Consider the following 16,460-nt stretch of genomic DNA (forward strand, 5'->3'; position numbering starts at 1 on the left):
ACGAAGACTTAAAACTAAGATAACTTTTATTTTTCTTCACCATTTTGAATAAAACAAAGGGCAGTCTATGCCGCTTAAAGAGCCTCACCTTCGTTTGATTACCGGAGTTTGATAAGGTGATTAGTTTACTCAAACACGTCGACAAACCTGTCACCAGAATATTGTTTTGACAGGCGGCGGTTTTGTGAAAAGGTTTGTCGAGATGTTTTAAGAAACTAAACTCTCAATCAAACTCTAGTAAAAAAACCGAATGCGGGGCTACGTAATCGGCGTAGACTGCGCCATGTTTCATTTAGTATTGTGAATAAATAGAAAAGTTATCTTTGTTTGAATACTTCATTTGAAGCAAAATTTTGTTTTCCGACATAGCATTTATGACGTAATTTATCACGTGGTATATACACACTGTTCAATATCAGCTTTTAAATTCTTGCTGATTTCTAAATTTCCAAGGCAACAAGGAACAGTGCCAATACAAAGACTATTAAAATCCACGAAAAACATCATTTATCTGTGATATAAATTATGTACATGTATAATGTATATGACGTCATCATACAAGACATACAACTGTAATGTCTAAATGAAAGTGAACTGTAAATATTAGGTGACATATGTGAATATGAATATAAGGAAAGTTATAATCATTCAAAGCAAAATGTTGCCTTTCGACGTAGCATTTATGACGTTATTTATCACGTGGTATATATACACACTGTAATGGGACTCATTCATGTTTCATAGGATCAGAGGCCAAACAACTTATGTAGCGTGAAATCTGAGCATAATGTTTCAATTTAGAGCTATTTTGTTCATAATTGCTTAAACATTCAATAGAAAACGCTTTATTTTACGAAAATCGTGCGCAATTTATAATTAAATATTTACAGGCCTGGTTTTGCAAAGTTATGTTCGAATAAGTATCTACTACTACCAGTTGCTGCATGATTTGCTAATAAAAACGCTTAAAAGAAATCCATTTTACCAACTTTTCAATCATTTTTGGTAAAGTAAATAAATCGTCTTCGGTATTTAATATTGAGTGAGGCCATTTGATGTTCATCAAATATCAGCTATGATAGACTTGTTATTTACGGAATATAATTCCTTTTTTTCAATAACAGTCGAACCCCATTGGCTCGAACTGCAAGGGACCGGCGAAAATATCTCGAGCTTCGGAAAATTATAGCCAAGCGGTAATGCTTTCCTTCAGTATAATGAAATCGGTTTTGACATCAGTAAGAGCCAGCAAATAATACGAGCCAAGCGAGTTCGAGCCAACAGGGTTCGACTGTACTCTTCATTTACTGAATTCCATGTTGTTCAATGAAGGTGTTGTCTATCTTTTAGACCGCTTTTGCTCACTGTGATAAGGTTTAAATACTCGCAATTTTCCATTTTACATAATAATAATAATACATGTATACTCATTTATGTTCTGTATTTATTACTATGGTTATTATGATTAATAGATATTTGTCCGTAAAAAAAAATGATATTTCACTGTTTCAAACAATGAAAATATCAATTAAATAATCGTAGTTTTCACTGTTTTGAAATTTTATCCCGCTCGCACTAGCAAACCAAATGTCAGCGCGCACAGGGCTGGGACACAATTTCGAAATGACGTTATGTTTGAATACAATTTGGCGCGCTTTTTCTGAAAAACAAACTACGATTGAATGACATTTTATATCCTTTTTAGGCATGTAAAACATATTTCTTTCAGTGTAAGATCGCAATATATTTCACCTAATTAATAGCAAAAGTCAGTGTTTCACTCTTGGCTACACCACACGTGAAATATAGCTTTTGGCGCGCACATATTGAAAGACATTGCGATGTTACAGTTAAACAAACAAAGCTGCACTCTCACCGATTGAACGTTTCGACAACCTTTTTGTCTTGGAACGAGCCAATTTTTGCGAAAATCCATAGAAACCAGTTATATAGAACTGCTGACAAAAAATTAGATCGCAGATTTTTATATTTAAGTTCAGAAATTGATGTTTTATGCAAGTTTCTTAAACCGTTAGTAACGCTTTTAGCCATAAAACATTAATATTTGAACAGAAATAAGAAAATCTTCGATCTGATTTTTTGTCAGCAATCTTATATCATTGGTTTGCAGATATTTACGCAAATATTTGCTCTTTTCAAGACATTTATTTTCAAATGTAAAAATTGTATATCTGTGAGAGTGCAGCTTTAAAAAAAACGTTGCATAGTTAAACTTAACAATGTTTACATAACTGCAGAAATAGCAATATTAGAATGAGGGTACATTTCTGAAAATTGTTACATGATATATGGAAGTACCCTGTGTATATTTATGTGTCAGAGTTGCATTGATATGTTTAATAATTCAGGTATATCTTAGACATATTCTCATCATGTACATGTTGTTATTTTTCCATCAGAATGTTTAACAATGTTACTGTTGATTTTTTTGTGTTTGTTCTAATTATTCAATCGTCAACCCCCACCCCGCCCGACCCCATCCCCGCCGGTACCCCATTACGTTCGCGGCTTTACAAAGCACGACATAAACAAGTTCCGTTTTTTTCAGGTTTCCCGACCTACCCATTCTTTTTGCACCCAATCCTAATTTTTGTATTTCAATCAGACAATAATTTTCTGACTAACTTTTTCTTCCTTTTAGGATGATTTTTAAAAGTCTCCTGCACGTTGAATGTACCCGTAACTAATAACGACGGTTTTCAATGAGACAAAAGTTAACCCAAAAAAGGAATGAAAAAAACGAGTACAACCTACCCTAATATTTTTTTTACCTCATGTATGTGTAATGTTTAAGCCATTTAATCATGGGTGATAATGATGCCGTTTTGTTATGTAGTTCAGTCTCTATTTGTCAAAATACTCAAAGTTTATGTTTAAAGTTTGACATTATGAACAAGAAACTACAAAGTGAATAATGAAAATAAAATATGAAAATAATTGAGTGTCTGTTTTTCTTCATATATTATCTATTTCTCGTTTGCGCCCTCTGCGTTTTTAGCAATTCACAGGTGATATTATTTTCGAAAAAAGAATTTCTCTACATTTACGCTTAAATGATTCATCAAGTTAAATCCCACGTCCAGGTTCAAATTTGCTTTTATCAGTAAATACTTGAGTTTTCCTACACGGTGAATCTTAAAGGGACAAGACACCAGATGCTACAACTGCAAGGAAAAAAGAAAATTGTCAAAAACGCACCTGTATCTTTCACAGCTATTGCGTATTTTACCAGTTTGATATTTACTCTCTTTTTTCTACCACGTTCTCGTATATACCAGTAAGTTTAAAAGTATCGTCGTTATATGCATCTGCACTAATCACGTGACTGTCACGTGCTAATGAAACGTCAACATTTATCTATACAGATGAATAGGTTAATGGAAATATATACATATATTTGCATTCGCATAGTCCTTTGTGTAGATCTATCTATACAACATGACGTTTGTATTGTTTATCACCCAAGGAGTTATGACGTCATTGTTTATTTCAATATTGTGCTCCTATTGGATTAGTGCGACGTCATTAAACCAATGATATACGACTATAAAAATATCAGCCGTTCATTTATACAAACGTATTTTGTCGGTTACGAAAACTAAATTGCAAGTGATACTACTAATTTCATTAGTAATGAGTAATTACTATTAAAACTGTTTATATGTGTTTTGATAGCATTTTCTCTTGCGAGTATGCTGTATGAACGAGCAAATGACGATAAAGCGCTAGCGCGCTTCACGGAATTCGCCCGCGTGCCCTACTGCGTTCATATAGAAGAAACGCAAGAAAAAATGCGATCAACTCTTAAATATACATTTATTAGTGACATAAGAGGGCATCTGAATTAAATACTTTGGAGTATTCTCGTTGATGCATTTCAACCCTTCATTCACGAATACTTCATTTGCCGGACAACTGGGGTGGGGGATGGGGTTTTGACCTCGCCCCCATCCCTTATGACTGTCACTGCCATTGTTGTTGTTTTCCTCTAAAACATTATATTTTATGATTCAATTTATTTTAGTTATACATAACCACATATAAAAATAGACTGGTGTGTTCAATTGTATTATCCGAAAAGCCATGAAATGCCTTATTCATCAATTGTTGGAAAAGGCTCTCATAGGTTGTTTATCTTCTTCCAGCCCAATCCCTATATCGATTATTTTGTATACTATTGCATATGTATGTTCTTTGGAAATAAAATAAGTTTAAACCGAATCCACCCACTATAATACATCGGAATGTTGTACGTACAAGAAAACTGAATAACAACACATGTTTGAAAGATCATTTATAAAATAATTCATTAACAAACAGATGTTTGTTAACTGTTAACAGGAAAAGAATGTGAACACATTTCAATAAACAACGTTGATAATAAAAATGACACACATAGCGGCGTCTAATGGCGTTCTAACGTTCCGTTTGTTTTAATGATAACGTTTGACAGGCCACGTGATGGTTCCCTCGACTGCATTCGTGAAATTAATTATCCTCGACGGTGTATTTATTTAACCAAGTTTTAATTGAAAGGTCGTATGACCGTTGATCAACATATATGAGGAGATTTTCATTGAAGCAAAAGTTTGTTTATAAATGAAGCAAAGTACGGAAAGAGTTCTGAAGAGATTGATATCCTAAAATTGTACTTCAAATTTGTGTTTTATTACTATTGGCTATACCATAAGACTTATAAAATAACATATGTTTTGTGTCCCATTTGCCATTGTATTATATTTACCACTTTTCAAATTTATTTGATCAAATATTGTTCATGCTATGTAATATATTTTAAACGCTTCAATAATATCATGTATTCTACTCTTGAAATTACATTGTACGTCTTGTAATTTTCTTTGTGATGTGATTTATTATTATTATGGATTAACATGTTATTATTATGTATTTATAAAACAAATCTGTCTTTATTTTGGGCTGGCGTATTCGTATACATACAGAACTGAACTCATTGTCAATGAAAAACATGACATCTGAAAGACAACTGTACCTTTTCCAACTAAAACTCCTAAAGTTAAAGCTGCACTCTCACCGATTTAACGTTTGTCTTGGAACGAGCCTATTTATGCGACCATCCATGGAAAGCAGTCATATAAGACTGCTGACAAAAAAGGAAATCGCAGATTTTTATGGTTTAGTTAAAAAAATATGTTTTATAATATTTTCGGACGGATTTATGAACAGTCTTTAAGTAAAATCAAGTGTTAGCAAGAACTCTTTAATATCACTTAAATATATGGAAAATAAGAAAGGAGATAATGATTCCCCTTGACGTACACCAAGAAAACTATCGAAGTCTTTAAAGACGGCGAACTTATTAGCACCTTGTGTTGATTCATCATCCAAAGAAGGTTCATGGTCGGGGACTACAGGTCTGTCGTTGTTATTGTTTGAATGTATATCTGTGATTTAGTCACGTGACCCAATATTTAATTTTGTTGACGTTCAGCCGAAAATGAATTATTATCATTGTTTTAAGTCTTCATTTGAGGCAAAATGCTGCCTTTTGACGTAGCATTTATGTCGTAATTTATCACGTGGTGTACACACACTGTAAAATGACTCGCTGAAGTTAATGAACTCTCCACGAATTACGATTTGATTAATTCACGCTCTGTTCATTGTCTTAATTACGAATGACAGTAACATTTTACCGCTTCAGTAAGAGAATATATAATATATATCAAGTGTACACATCGACAGTTTTATTAAAATAAAAATGTCACTTTAATAGCGTCTTTCGCATTCATAAGACAAAGAAAAGCAAATCATGTTTTGGTACAATGGTAGCTATTGGGTGTTTCAAACAATGGAAAGCGAAGGTATTTGTTGGTAATTTTTATCCATTCAAACGCTATCAAATCACGCTTTATACGACAAAATAATATTTTTTGGTTCAATGTTTTAAAGCGCAACTCAAGAGTTTCCCCGTCGTAAATCCATCCTTCATTTAGAGCTGTTAAAGATAGACAGATTTTGGAAACATACAGGACAAATGATTGCATTTAAAGATTTGCATTTTTAATTCAGACAATCGATATCAAAACAAACCAATTTTTTGAAAATTTGAATTAAAAAAAAAGTTACTTTAAAGTGACTGTTATGAGTTGACAAAAAACAATTTTTCTGCAATTCTATTAACCAATATTGAACAATATACTAGTAGGTGAATTTAGGCGCTATTAGATCATATTAAATCTTTTAGCACTCACCAATGATTTATTGTTTTTGCGTTTTCAGCTATGAAATACAAAGTTACAATCTTCTTATCAGTAATTAATATTTTCAATAAATGCATTATTTTTTAGTAAGTAGTTAAAGGTTTATCACTCAAACTATGTTTGTAATACATGTGTATGCATAGATTTTGAATAAGAGAGATATTTAAAAGTTCAAATAATACAAACCTATATTAAGTGTTCGAGATTTTTAAAATCGAAAAAGGGTTAATAACATCCTACACTTGTCAAAGTTTATAACCTTGATACTTCTAAAAAATACAGCGTACTACAATTCTTTGTACGTGGCCTAGCACAATCTTCAAAAGCCTATAAGTACTCTTAAAGAAAAATAGTTCCATTTGCAACACATCACTATCAAACCCGTTATGGAACCGTTAAAATAATCGCTGTCTTCTCTTAAACGGTATGGTATGACGCACTTAGTCCTCCGTAGAATCTTGTTGTTGTTTTTTGTTCGGTATGTGTATATCCCGTCCTTATGCCGTACCGATCGGTTTTTGTTTAGGTTTCGTCATAACGGTCGGTGTGGTGGGTTTCTTCAGGTGATTCAACTTCCCAGCTTGCTTCAGAAAGATGGTATATAAAATCTTGCCCTTGCCCTAGATAAAAAGAAATATATTAAAGAACCTAAAACAAATGATCGAAATGTTTAACAAGCAAAATCCTCATTATATCTAAATGTTCAATGAAATAAATAAAAAAAAATTACAATGAAATTAATGAAACACATCTGAACAATTATTAGAATATAGTCTGCATTTTTAGCCAATCATTAAGAACTAGGCTTAATCATTAAGAATGTTTATCTTTTGGAAGGAGCTTAAAGGTCCGCTTACTGCCAACCATCCGATACAGACTCCATGCTTCAGATTTTACGTTCATAATGTGTCAGCTAATGAGGTTATACTCTAAGTAAGTTGGATGACATGAAGTAATTTCTGATTTATTGCTAAAAATTCGTTCACTGGGCCCTGTCTTTATTATTAGGTTTTTACATTGTCTTCATGTCATGTAATAAGGTTACACACCACCATTGTTATTCCCTATATAATTCAATGTAAAATTATAATTTTTAGACAACATTTAAAGGCATTCCGAGCGCATGCAGGCTATGATAACCACATATATTCTTAAAGTACAAGCTTTAAATTACCTTTCAATCCAATAAAAAAGTGGGGTCAAGTTATTCCTAAGAAAAATCACTCCACTTGAAAAACAAACTCTAAAAATTGCACCGTCCGCCATGACAGTTCTTCCAAAATGACCTTTCAACTATAGGGCAGCGGTTTATGCTTTAATCTCTACTCTAAATGATAAATCAAGCAAGAATATATACTTAAGGTATAAAAGTTTCAGGAATAATGATATTTTTGATTTACAGTGTATTGAGCATGTGAAAACATGTCTATCAATCATAAGAACATTTTTTTTATTGAGAATTTTCCGCACAACGGAAGTACATATGACGTAATGGTGACGTCATTCCTATAATTGCATATACGATGTAAACTACAGGAACAAGCCAACTAACGGAGACCTGATGTAAAAAGTAAAACAGGAACTTCACAAGAGACACAAACTAGCACCGAACAACTGAGTGGGGCTAAAACGTAGGACATATCATATCTTGGAAGTGTAACACTACCGTGCACTGATTGTTAAATAATAATATTCTTGTGGTGGTTGTACTGCTGCTACTGCTACTACTATTTCTACTAATACTAATAGTTACGTTAGTAATAATAATTATGACAATATTAATAATAATAATAATAATAATAATAATAATAATAATAATAATAATAATAATAATAATGATAATGATAATAATAATTAATGATAATGATGATGATGATGATGATGATGATGATGATGATGATGATGATGATGATGATGATGATGATGATGATGATGATGATGGTGGTGGTGGTGGTGGTGGTGATGATGATGATGATGATGATGATGATGATGATGATGATGATGATGATGATGATGATGATGATGATGATGATGATGAAATTTATAAAAATAAAATAACAATAACAATAACAATAAAAATAATATAAATTAAATAAAATGATAATAATAAAAAAATTAGGATAGTTATAACATTTACAATAATTATAAATAATTATAATAATAAAAATAATAAAAATGATAATAAAAGTAATAATATTAAAAATAATAATAATTAAAAAATGATAATAATAATAATGATAATGATAATAATAATAATAAAAATAATAATATTAATAATATTAATAATATTAATTAATTAATTAATTAATTACTTAATAATATATAATATTAATATTAATGAACTAGTATTAAATACTACCTTGACGTGGTCCTTGGTCAAAATTTCATATTCTAGTCTGTCCGCCCTCCATGTTAACTTGATGCAATAACGATAATAATGAAAACAATAAAAGTAGAAGAAGAAAAAGAAGAAAAAGAAGAAGAAGAAGAAGAAGAAGAAGAAGAAGAAGAAGAAGAAGAAAAAGGAGAAAAAGGAGAAAAAGAAGAAATAGATAATAAATACAATGATAATAATAAGTTGAATGATTTAAATAATAAAGGTTATAATAATCATAATGATATTAATAAATTACACAATAATGATGATAATAATAATAATAATAATAATAATAATAATAATAATAATAATAATAATAATAATAAATATTACAAATAATTATGATATATTATACTACCTTGAAGTGGTCCTTGGTCAAAGTTTCATATTCTAGTCTGTCCGCCCTCCATGTTTTCTTTATGCACAAACATCCCTCCCCGTGGTCACCGTACCCATCGTGACGGCACTCGCCTCCCATCTGAAAAATTTAGAATTCATCACTCTTCACAAATTCACCTATGGCCATTTTATAATAGACAAGTTTGTCTCGGATACTCTTGATGCATGTCCAACCCTCACGGTGGAAACACACAAAGTACACAGACGATTGGGTATATTTCTTTATTTAAAGGGACTGTACTCCGTATGATAAAACAGCGAAAAAAAAGAAACAAAAATGTCGAAAACTGACATAATCTTGATATCGATGTGAACAATGCATTGAAACTTACTATCTGAAGTACCACATAGTTTAGAACTAATTTATTTTTCGCAGTGTTTTCGTATTTTTCCATTAAAAAAAAGATTACTTGGTATGTCTACCTAGCAGAATTAATTCCTAATGCGTGATTGGTTAGTCGATGTTATCACATGATATTTCCGAGTAAGGTGTATAGCTTATTTATATCACCCATATAGAGTAAGCCTTCGTAGCTCAGTGGATTCAACGACGGACTGCAATTTTGGCCACACCGGTTCGAAACCGGCCTTCGACACATTTTAAAAAAAAAATGTATTCTTTTTTACTATTAAGACATCAACGAGTAAAACATTTTATTCAGTAATTGTCCTGAGATTCGTTACAGAAAAAAAACTTTTTTTGGTGCCAATCTGGTGTACAGTCCCTTTTAAGTATTTCATCTATATGTCTTTACACATCTTGCCATATGACTATGGACAAAAGATTTGTTGTCAATTATGTCTCAGAAATTCCTCCCGCATGTTGACCATAACCATCATGGAGACTTTTCCACCTGAAGAACATATCTTTGTTGTTGTTTTTTCTTTATCATCAACAACAACTACACACTTGGAAATCAAACCATGGACAAGCGAGAATCACGTCAATCTTTTTTTGCATACATAAACAACATTTCGAATGGTCACCATAACCTTAATAGCGACACTATTCTCCCACTTGAATTAGTAAGCGTCGCATTTTTTTCTTTTTTTCTGTGAACTCAAATACACATGAGGACATGAAACCATGGACTAGAGCGTATCACGTCAATGTTAACTTCATGCATAAACAACATTCCGCATGGCTACCATAACCTTTAAAGCGACACTCCTCTACCATCTGAAAAACTCAGCTTTGTGTTTTTCAAAAATACACACGTTGACATCAGACCATGGGCAAGTGAGTATCACGCCAATCTTGTATTTATGCATCAATAGCATTTTGAATGGTCACCTTAACCATCATGGCGACACACTTCTCCCATCTGATTAACTTGCGTTGTGTTTTTCAAAAACGAATACACATCATGTGGACATCAGACCATGGACAAGTGAGTATCATGTCTTCATGCATAAAAAAATCCGCATGATCACTTTAGCCTTTGTACTTCAAATAAACCATCATTCATTTGGATGCATCAATGTGTTAGTGCATTTTAGATATTATAATAGAGACAATTTTTATGTTAAATTAAATTTTATATTAATATAATATTTTTTTACTTAAAATGAAACATCCCAGTAACATTTTTTTGGTATAAATGATGGATTGCTTACTTACCAATTACAATTAAGAAACATCCTAATCAAGTATATACACTGTACATTGAAACTATTCTGAACATTATAGAACAAAAATATTTTAACATTAATTTACAGTTTGATAAAAAAATAGAAAGATCAATAATGTAACATTTTATAGAATATAGGATATAGCATGATTCGGCCATACCAAATCCTTTCTATGTTAAGCGTCCGCCATGGCCCATGCATATGTAAAACACGAATTTAAAAGATATCGATCATTTAGATAAACAGGAAAATTATTGTTACAAAAATCATTATTACCACAAAAATAAAGTAATAAAAAAGAAAAAAAAATGTAAACATAAGGATTTCTGATTTTCGTGCATTCATGCCCGCTTGGTCGTGATTTTGCAAAATTTCCAAGAAGCGCTAGCAAATTTGCGGCCAAGCTTTCATTATGCATATACGCACGAAAATTTAGAATCAATTTTTATATTGTATGGCATAACTTTATGAACATCCGAGACCCGTTGGCCTGAACTCGCTTTGCTCTATTCCTCGTTGGCTCGAACTAGATGAATGGACCGATTTCTCTAAACTGAAGTTAAACTTTCCCGCTTGACTCGAATTTTCCGAGGCTCGATGTGTTTTCGCCGGTCCCCGGGAGTTCGAGCGAACGGGGCTCGACTGTAGTTAAATATGATTGATACTTACATGTTTGCACTCATCTTTAAAGTCAAAACATCCGTCAGTGAACCAGTCGGTGCTACACAATCCGAACATGGCATGTGTCGTCTGCAAGAGCAGACATGCGCACACACACGTCAACAGCAACTTCATATTCTGAAACAAGGACGAATAGGTATTGAGTGCTACACAATTCGAACATTGCACATGTCGTCTGCACGAGCAGATATACGTTCACACACGTCAACAGCATGTTCATATTCCGACATAGAGAGAGGTTCTAAATAGGAATGTTAACATAAACATTCACAGCACTGGAAAGAAAATACAATGACGTTATATATAAAAAAAAATCCGGTATGACGTCATTTGGATTTTCGCGCAGTTATCTTATTAAATATTAATTAGATTTTGTTTTTGTTAAATTATAAGTAAATTATAAATAAAACGAAAATTGTTTCAGTATATCATTGCAAAATATATCACCTATTGTTTCAGTATACCATTGCAAAATATATCACCTATTGTTTCAGTATACCATTGCAAAATATATCACCTATTGTTTCAGTATATCATTGCAAAATATATCACCTATTGTTTCAGTATATCATTGCAAAATATATCACCAATTGTTTCAGTATACCATTGCAAAATAAATCACCTATTGTTTCAGTATACCATTGCAAAATATATCACCTATTGTTTCAGTATATCATTGCAAAATATATCACCTGTTGTTTCAGTATACCATTGCAAAATATATCACCAATTGAACACCATAAGCAAATATTTTAATCGTAGCAAAGCTACTCATCAAATATTACTTTTGGTGCTCACTCGGCTGGGTTGTGTTGTCGCATATCTTAAAGATGCACTCTAACTCCCAAATAAGACTTACCACAATTAATACTATAATTTTTATATTTAAAAAGAATATGTGTCGAAAACAATGGTTTTTATGAAGGATACTGAGTTTAATTTACAAAATGTGCATAAAACAGTATTTCTTCCTTCTGAGACTAAAGTAGATCACATTTAATCTTTAAGCATTCACCAATCATTTAAAAAAAATGCGTTTTCAGCTATTAAACACACAGTTACAATCTTGTTATCAGTTATTAATATTTTCTATTAATGCATGTTTTAGTATGTATATTTTTTTTATTTAGTTAGTAGTTAAAATGTTTTATCAGTCAAACTTTATGTTTGTTATACATTTGTATGTTTTGATTTTGAATAAAAGTGTCACTTTGTACTTGAATAGACAGTTATCCTCTATATCATAAAATTAAAACATAAAAATTTCAAAACAATTAGCATGCATACATTCATCAAAGTCCTCATCATCTAATAACTCAACAATTATTTCACTACAAAAAAAACACACACAATTAAACCTTGTTCTTAAATCACGACTTTAAAAAAAATAATTACTCACGGAAATCAAATATTACTTTGATTTATCGTCGTATTATATATATATTTTTAAAAAATGAATAAATTTTAAGTGAATTTTGTGATGCAATATTTAACAAAACATAAATTTTGTTTTGCAATATATAACAAAACACACATTTTGTGTTGCAATATATAACGAAACACACATTTTGTGTTGCAATATATAACGAAACACACATTTTGTGTTGCAATATATAACGAAAAACAATTTTGTTTGATGATTAGCACACTATTATGTATTTTTATTTATATTTTATTATAATTCAAATAATACCTGGCTATTTGCTTTTACATTTCATATAAAACTCGCGCAATTAATATTACTTTACTTTTCTTGAATATTTATCTTCTCAACTATTTAAACAATAAAACAAGTTTTTTTGCAAATATATTGTAAAAGACAACTTAAATATTAAGTGAAATCACACTTGAAACAACGAAACTTCAATCACCTTTTTAAAAATCCTTAAATATAATCCGATTATCTTTAATTTTTTAAACAATGAACAAATTTGTTTGCAAATGTATTGTAACAGACAGCTTAAATAAGTAAAATCACACTTGAAACAACGAAATTTAAAACACATGTTTTAAAATCCTTAATTGTAATCCGATCATCTATAAATTTTTAAACAATGAACAAGTTTATTTGCAAATATATGGTATAAGACAGCCTAAATAAGTAAAATCACACTTGAAACAACGAAACTTAAAACACCTTTTTAAAAATCCTTAATTGTAATCCGAGATTATCTCTTATTTTAAACAATAAACAAGTTTATTTGCAAATATATAGTAATAGACCACTTAAATAAGTAAAATCACATAGAAAAACAAACTTTAATCACCTTTTCTAAAGATCGTTAATTTCCGTACAATAACCTTTAAATGTTTAAACAATAAACAAGTCAATTTGCAAATATAATTATTAAAGTAAAATCACATAGAAAACATAGAAAACAAACATAAAACAGGTGTTTTAAAATCCTTTATTGCAATCCAAATTGCGACGCACTGTTAACGTTGAGGACTTGATGAAAGTGATGTGAGTGATCTGTGCGTCCTAATGCATACGGCGTTTTATACCGTCCCAGTGACAGCGTTAGAAACTTTTAATTATAGAATATATAAATTAATGAGGACACGTGTAGTTAATTGCTCTATACATATTTCTAGCAACAACAGTATTACGTTGATTTAAATTTAGAACAACCAAGACTAAAATAAAACAAGTATAGTGAACTTAAAATAAGGACGATTATTTATGGTTTGTTTGAAACAATTTTAGCTAAGAGTCTGTGGTAACTCTATACAGTGTTCCTTTTGTTACGACTTTCTTGCGTGTTTGTCATTAGTGGTGGTTTTGTTTTTGTTCGTTTAATTGTATTTAATAAATGTTGTAACTAGTGTGAAGTTGAGTACTGAGCTGGCATAAATCCGAAGTTGTTTTTGATGGAAAACGGCCGAGGTGTTCCGAAGGCATTAAACCTTGTCAGTCTGAACAGGATTATCGTAAACATTCGGCGACTGAGTCCGGACCAGTTATTGTCATCAATCACTGGTGAGTTTGAGTTAAGCTTTAAGCAAAACTTGCAATGAAAGCAAGCTTCAGTTGCAATGAAATCAAGATTAAAGTTAAAACGTAATATGGAAACAAGCTTCAGGAAAAAATTGTCCAATGGAAGCAAGCATCATGCAAAACTCGCAAAGGAAATAGGAAACGTTCAATGGAAGCATGCTATAGGCAAAACGTTCAATGATAGCAATCTTCAGGCAAAACGTTCAGTGGAAGCATGCTTCAGACAAAACGTTCAATGGAAGCGTGCTTCAGGCAAAACGTTCAATGGAAGCAATATTCAGGCTAAACGTTCATTGGAAGCGATCTTCAGGCAAAACGTTCAATGGAAGCATGCTTCAGTCAAATAAGTTCAATGGAAGCAATCTTCAGGAAAAACGTTCAATGGAAACGATCTTCAGGCAAAACGTTGAATGGAAGTATGCTTCAGGCAAAACGTTCAATGGAAGCATGCTTCAGGCATTTTAAGACATTTGCTCAATGACGTTTATCAAAAGGACTCGTTAGTGGGTAGTTATAGATAAAAATATCATGTCAGCCATTTAAAAGGCTCAAGATTATTAGTATGGACGGCCGATATGTGTACCCAGCTGGTAGATTAGTCCATGGGAAATAACCGGGAACTAGGACCTCGGAAAGCTGAGACGAAACGGAGGCTTCGGTTCAGGAGCATGTAGTTAAAGGTAAATGCATATTTCTTAAACGAATGTACGGGTTATGCAGACACCTTAAGGAAAGATAATTGTCCCAAATAATCAATTTAAATTGGTATCTTAAAGTTGGTTGGAAATTACAACACGGCATCAAATCATTGATTTATGTTAGTAGAATATTACAAACTTTATTCATTACTAAATCAAATACAAATTTTACCACAATGCGTGTGCATTGATATAAAGCGTGGCTTGATGGAGCGACGTTTAACAGTATTACAACTTCTAAACATGGATGGTGTCCTATTAAATGACATTTCATGAAAACATAAAACCAAAAAGTCAAATGTGATGTTAGAAAGAATTAATCATCATTAACAAAAACAAATCCATGATTTCGTGACATATGGAAATGTATGTTAACTAGTTATAGGGAACATAATAAAATTTTTACATTCGTACCTGGTTTTCTGTCTACTGGTTCATACAAAATGAACAACAATTTCATCAAATTGTTGTTCATTTTGTATGAACCAGTAGACCTTTCGTGGCAATTGTAGGCGAATCATCAGCCAGCTGTTATTGAAGTTAACTGGTATATATAACAGTGCCTGGTCCACTTAGATGGTAATTTACACGGTTGTTAGAAACCGACCTACACTTTCTGCCTATGAAATTTCAGATAGACACTCATCAAAGGCGCACAATACAGGCTGATGGCATTTTTTTCTTTAATTTTTACGCATTATCATGTTGTTCTCATTTGACTTCAAAACAAAACAATCATTAATAAGGAAAAGATAAAAACATATTATCGATATTTTGACACTTTTTAACTGGGAAATTTGTGGCCAAGTAGCTTTTCATTAAAACGCTTTTTGCCTCAGATTTTATGTTGACAATTCGTCCGCAAATGAAGTTGTGTTCTATGTCAGGTTAATGACCTGAAGTAATATTTTATCGATAAGGAAACTAAACATAACACAGAAAATGCTCTAATTTACCGATACGCGTTATAAGCCCTTGCTAGGCTGGGATAAATCAAAGTGCATTCTAATAAATTATGTATCTTATTGTTTGGTGTTTGTTCATTCAAGAAGGTAAATAGAGTTAAAATAGTTCTCAAAACATTGAATATGCGTGTAAGTCCCTTCGAATGGACTAGACACCAGATGATACAATTGCAAGATAAAAAGAAAATTAATTTAAAATTTGAAACCATTATGTGTTATCTTTAAACGGGAAAACTCAGATGAGACAGCAACATGATTGCTGCGTTTATTTTTTTAATCGTGTTAAAAGATTTATTATCGGCTTCCTACTAGCTCGCATTGGCAATGCAAGACTTCCTTTTAGGAAATACTGTGTTTGCCGATATTTGGACCGACTGGTGTCTAGCCCCTTTAAAGACTCCTACCTATTAAATACAAGCTTTTTATAGAGATGAGTTCACTTGTAAT

At 31.7% G+C, this 16,460-nt stretch overlaps 1 protein-coding gene across 3 annotated transcripts; it reads right to left on the reverse strand.

Moving 5' to 3' along the window:
- Positions 1 to 5,732: 5,732 nt before the first annotated feature.
- On the reverse strand, positions 5,733 to 13,857 carry LOC128205304 (uncharacterized). Of its 3 annotated transcripts, none has more exons than XM_052906839.1 (4): positions 13,787 to 13,857; positions 11,341 to 11,469; positions 8,999 to 9,118; positions 5,733 to 6,883 (listed from the first exon to the last, which is right to left on the reverse strand). In XM_052906839.1, the coding sequence occupies exons 2-4, from the start codon at positions 11,464 to 11,466 to the stop codon at positions 6,761 to 6,763; spliced, it is 369 nt and encodes a 122-aa protein (XP_052762799.1). In that variant the 5' UTR covers positions 11,467 to 11,469; positions 13,787 to 13,857; the 3' UTR covers positions 5,733 to 6,760. The 3 variants fall into 3 exon arrangements, with proteins under 3 accessions (XP_052762799.1, XP_052762798.1, XP_052762796.1); XM_052906838.1 differs by having other exon boundaries at positions 13,737 to 13,816; XM_052906836.1 differs by having other exon boundaries at positions 13,620 to 13,815.
- Positions 13,858 to 16,460: the final 2,603 nt, after the last annotated feature.

Source organism: Mya arenaria, chromosome 10 (assembly GCF_026914265.1).
Source record: "Mya arenaria isolate MELC-2E11 chromosome 10, ASM2691426v1".
NCBI lineage: Eukaryota > Metazoa > Mollusca > Bivalvia > Myida > Myidae > Mya > Mya arenaria.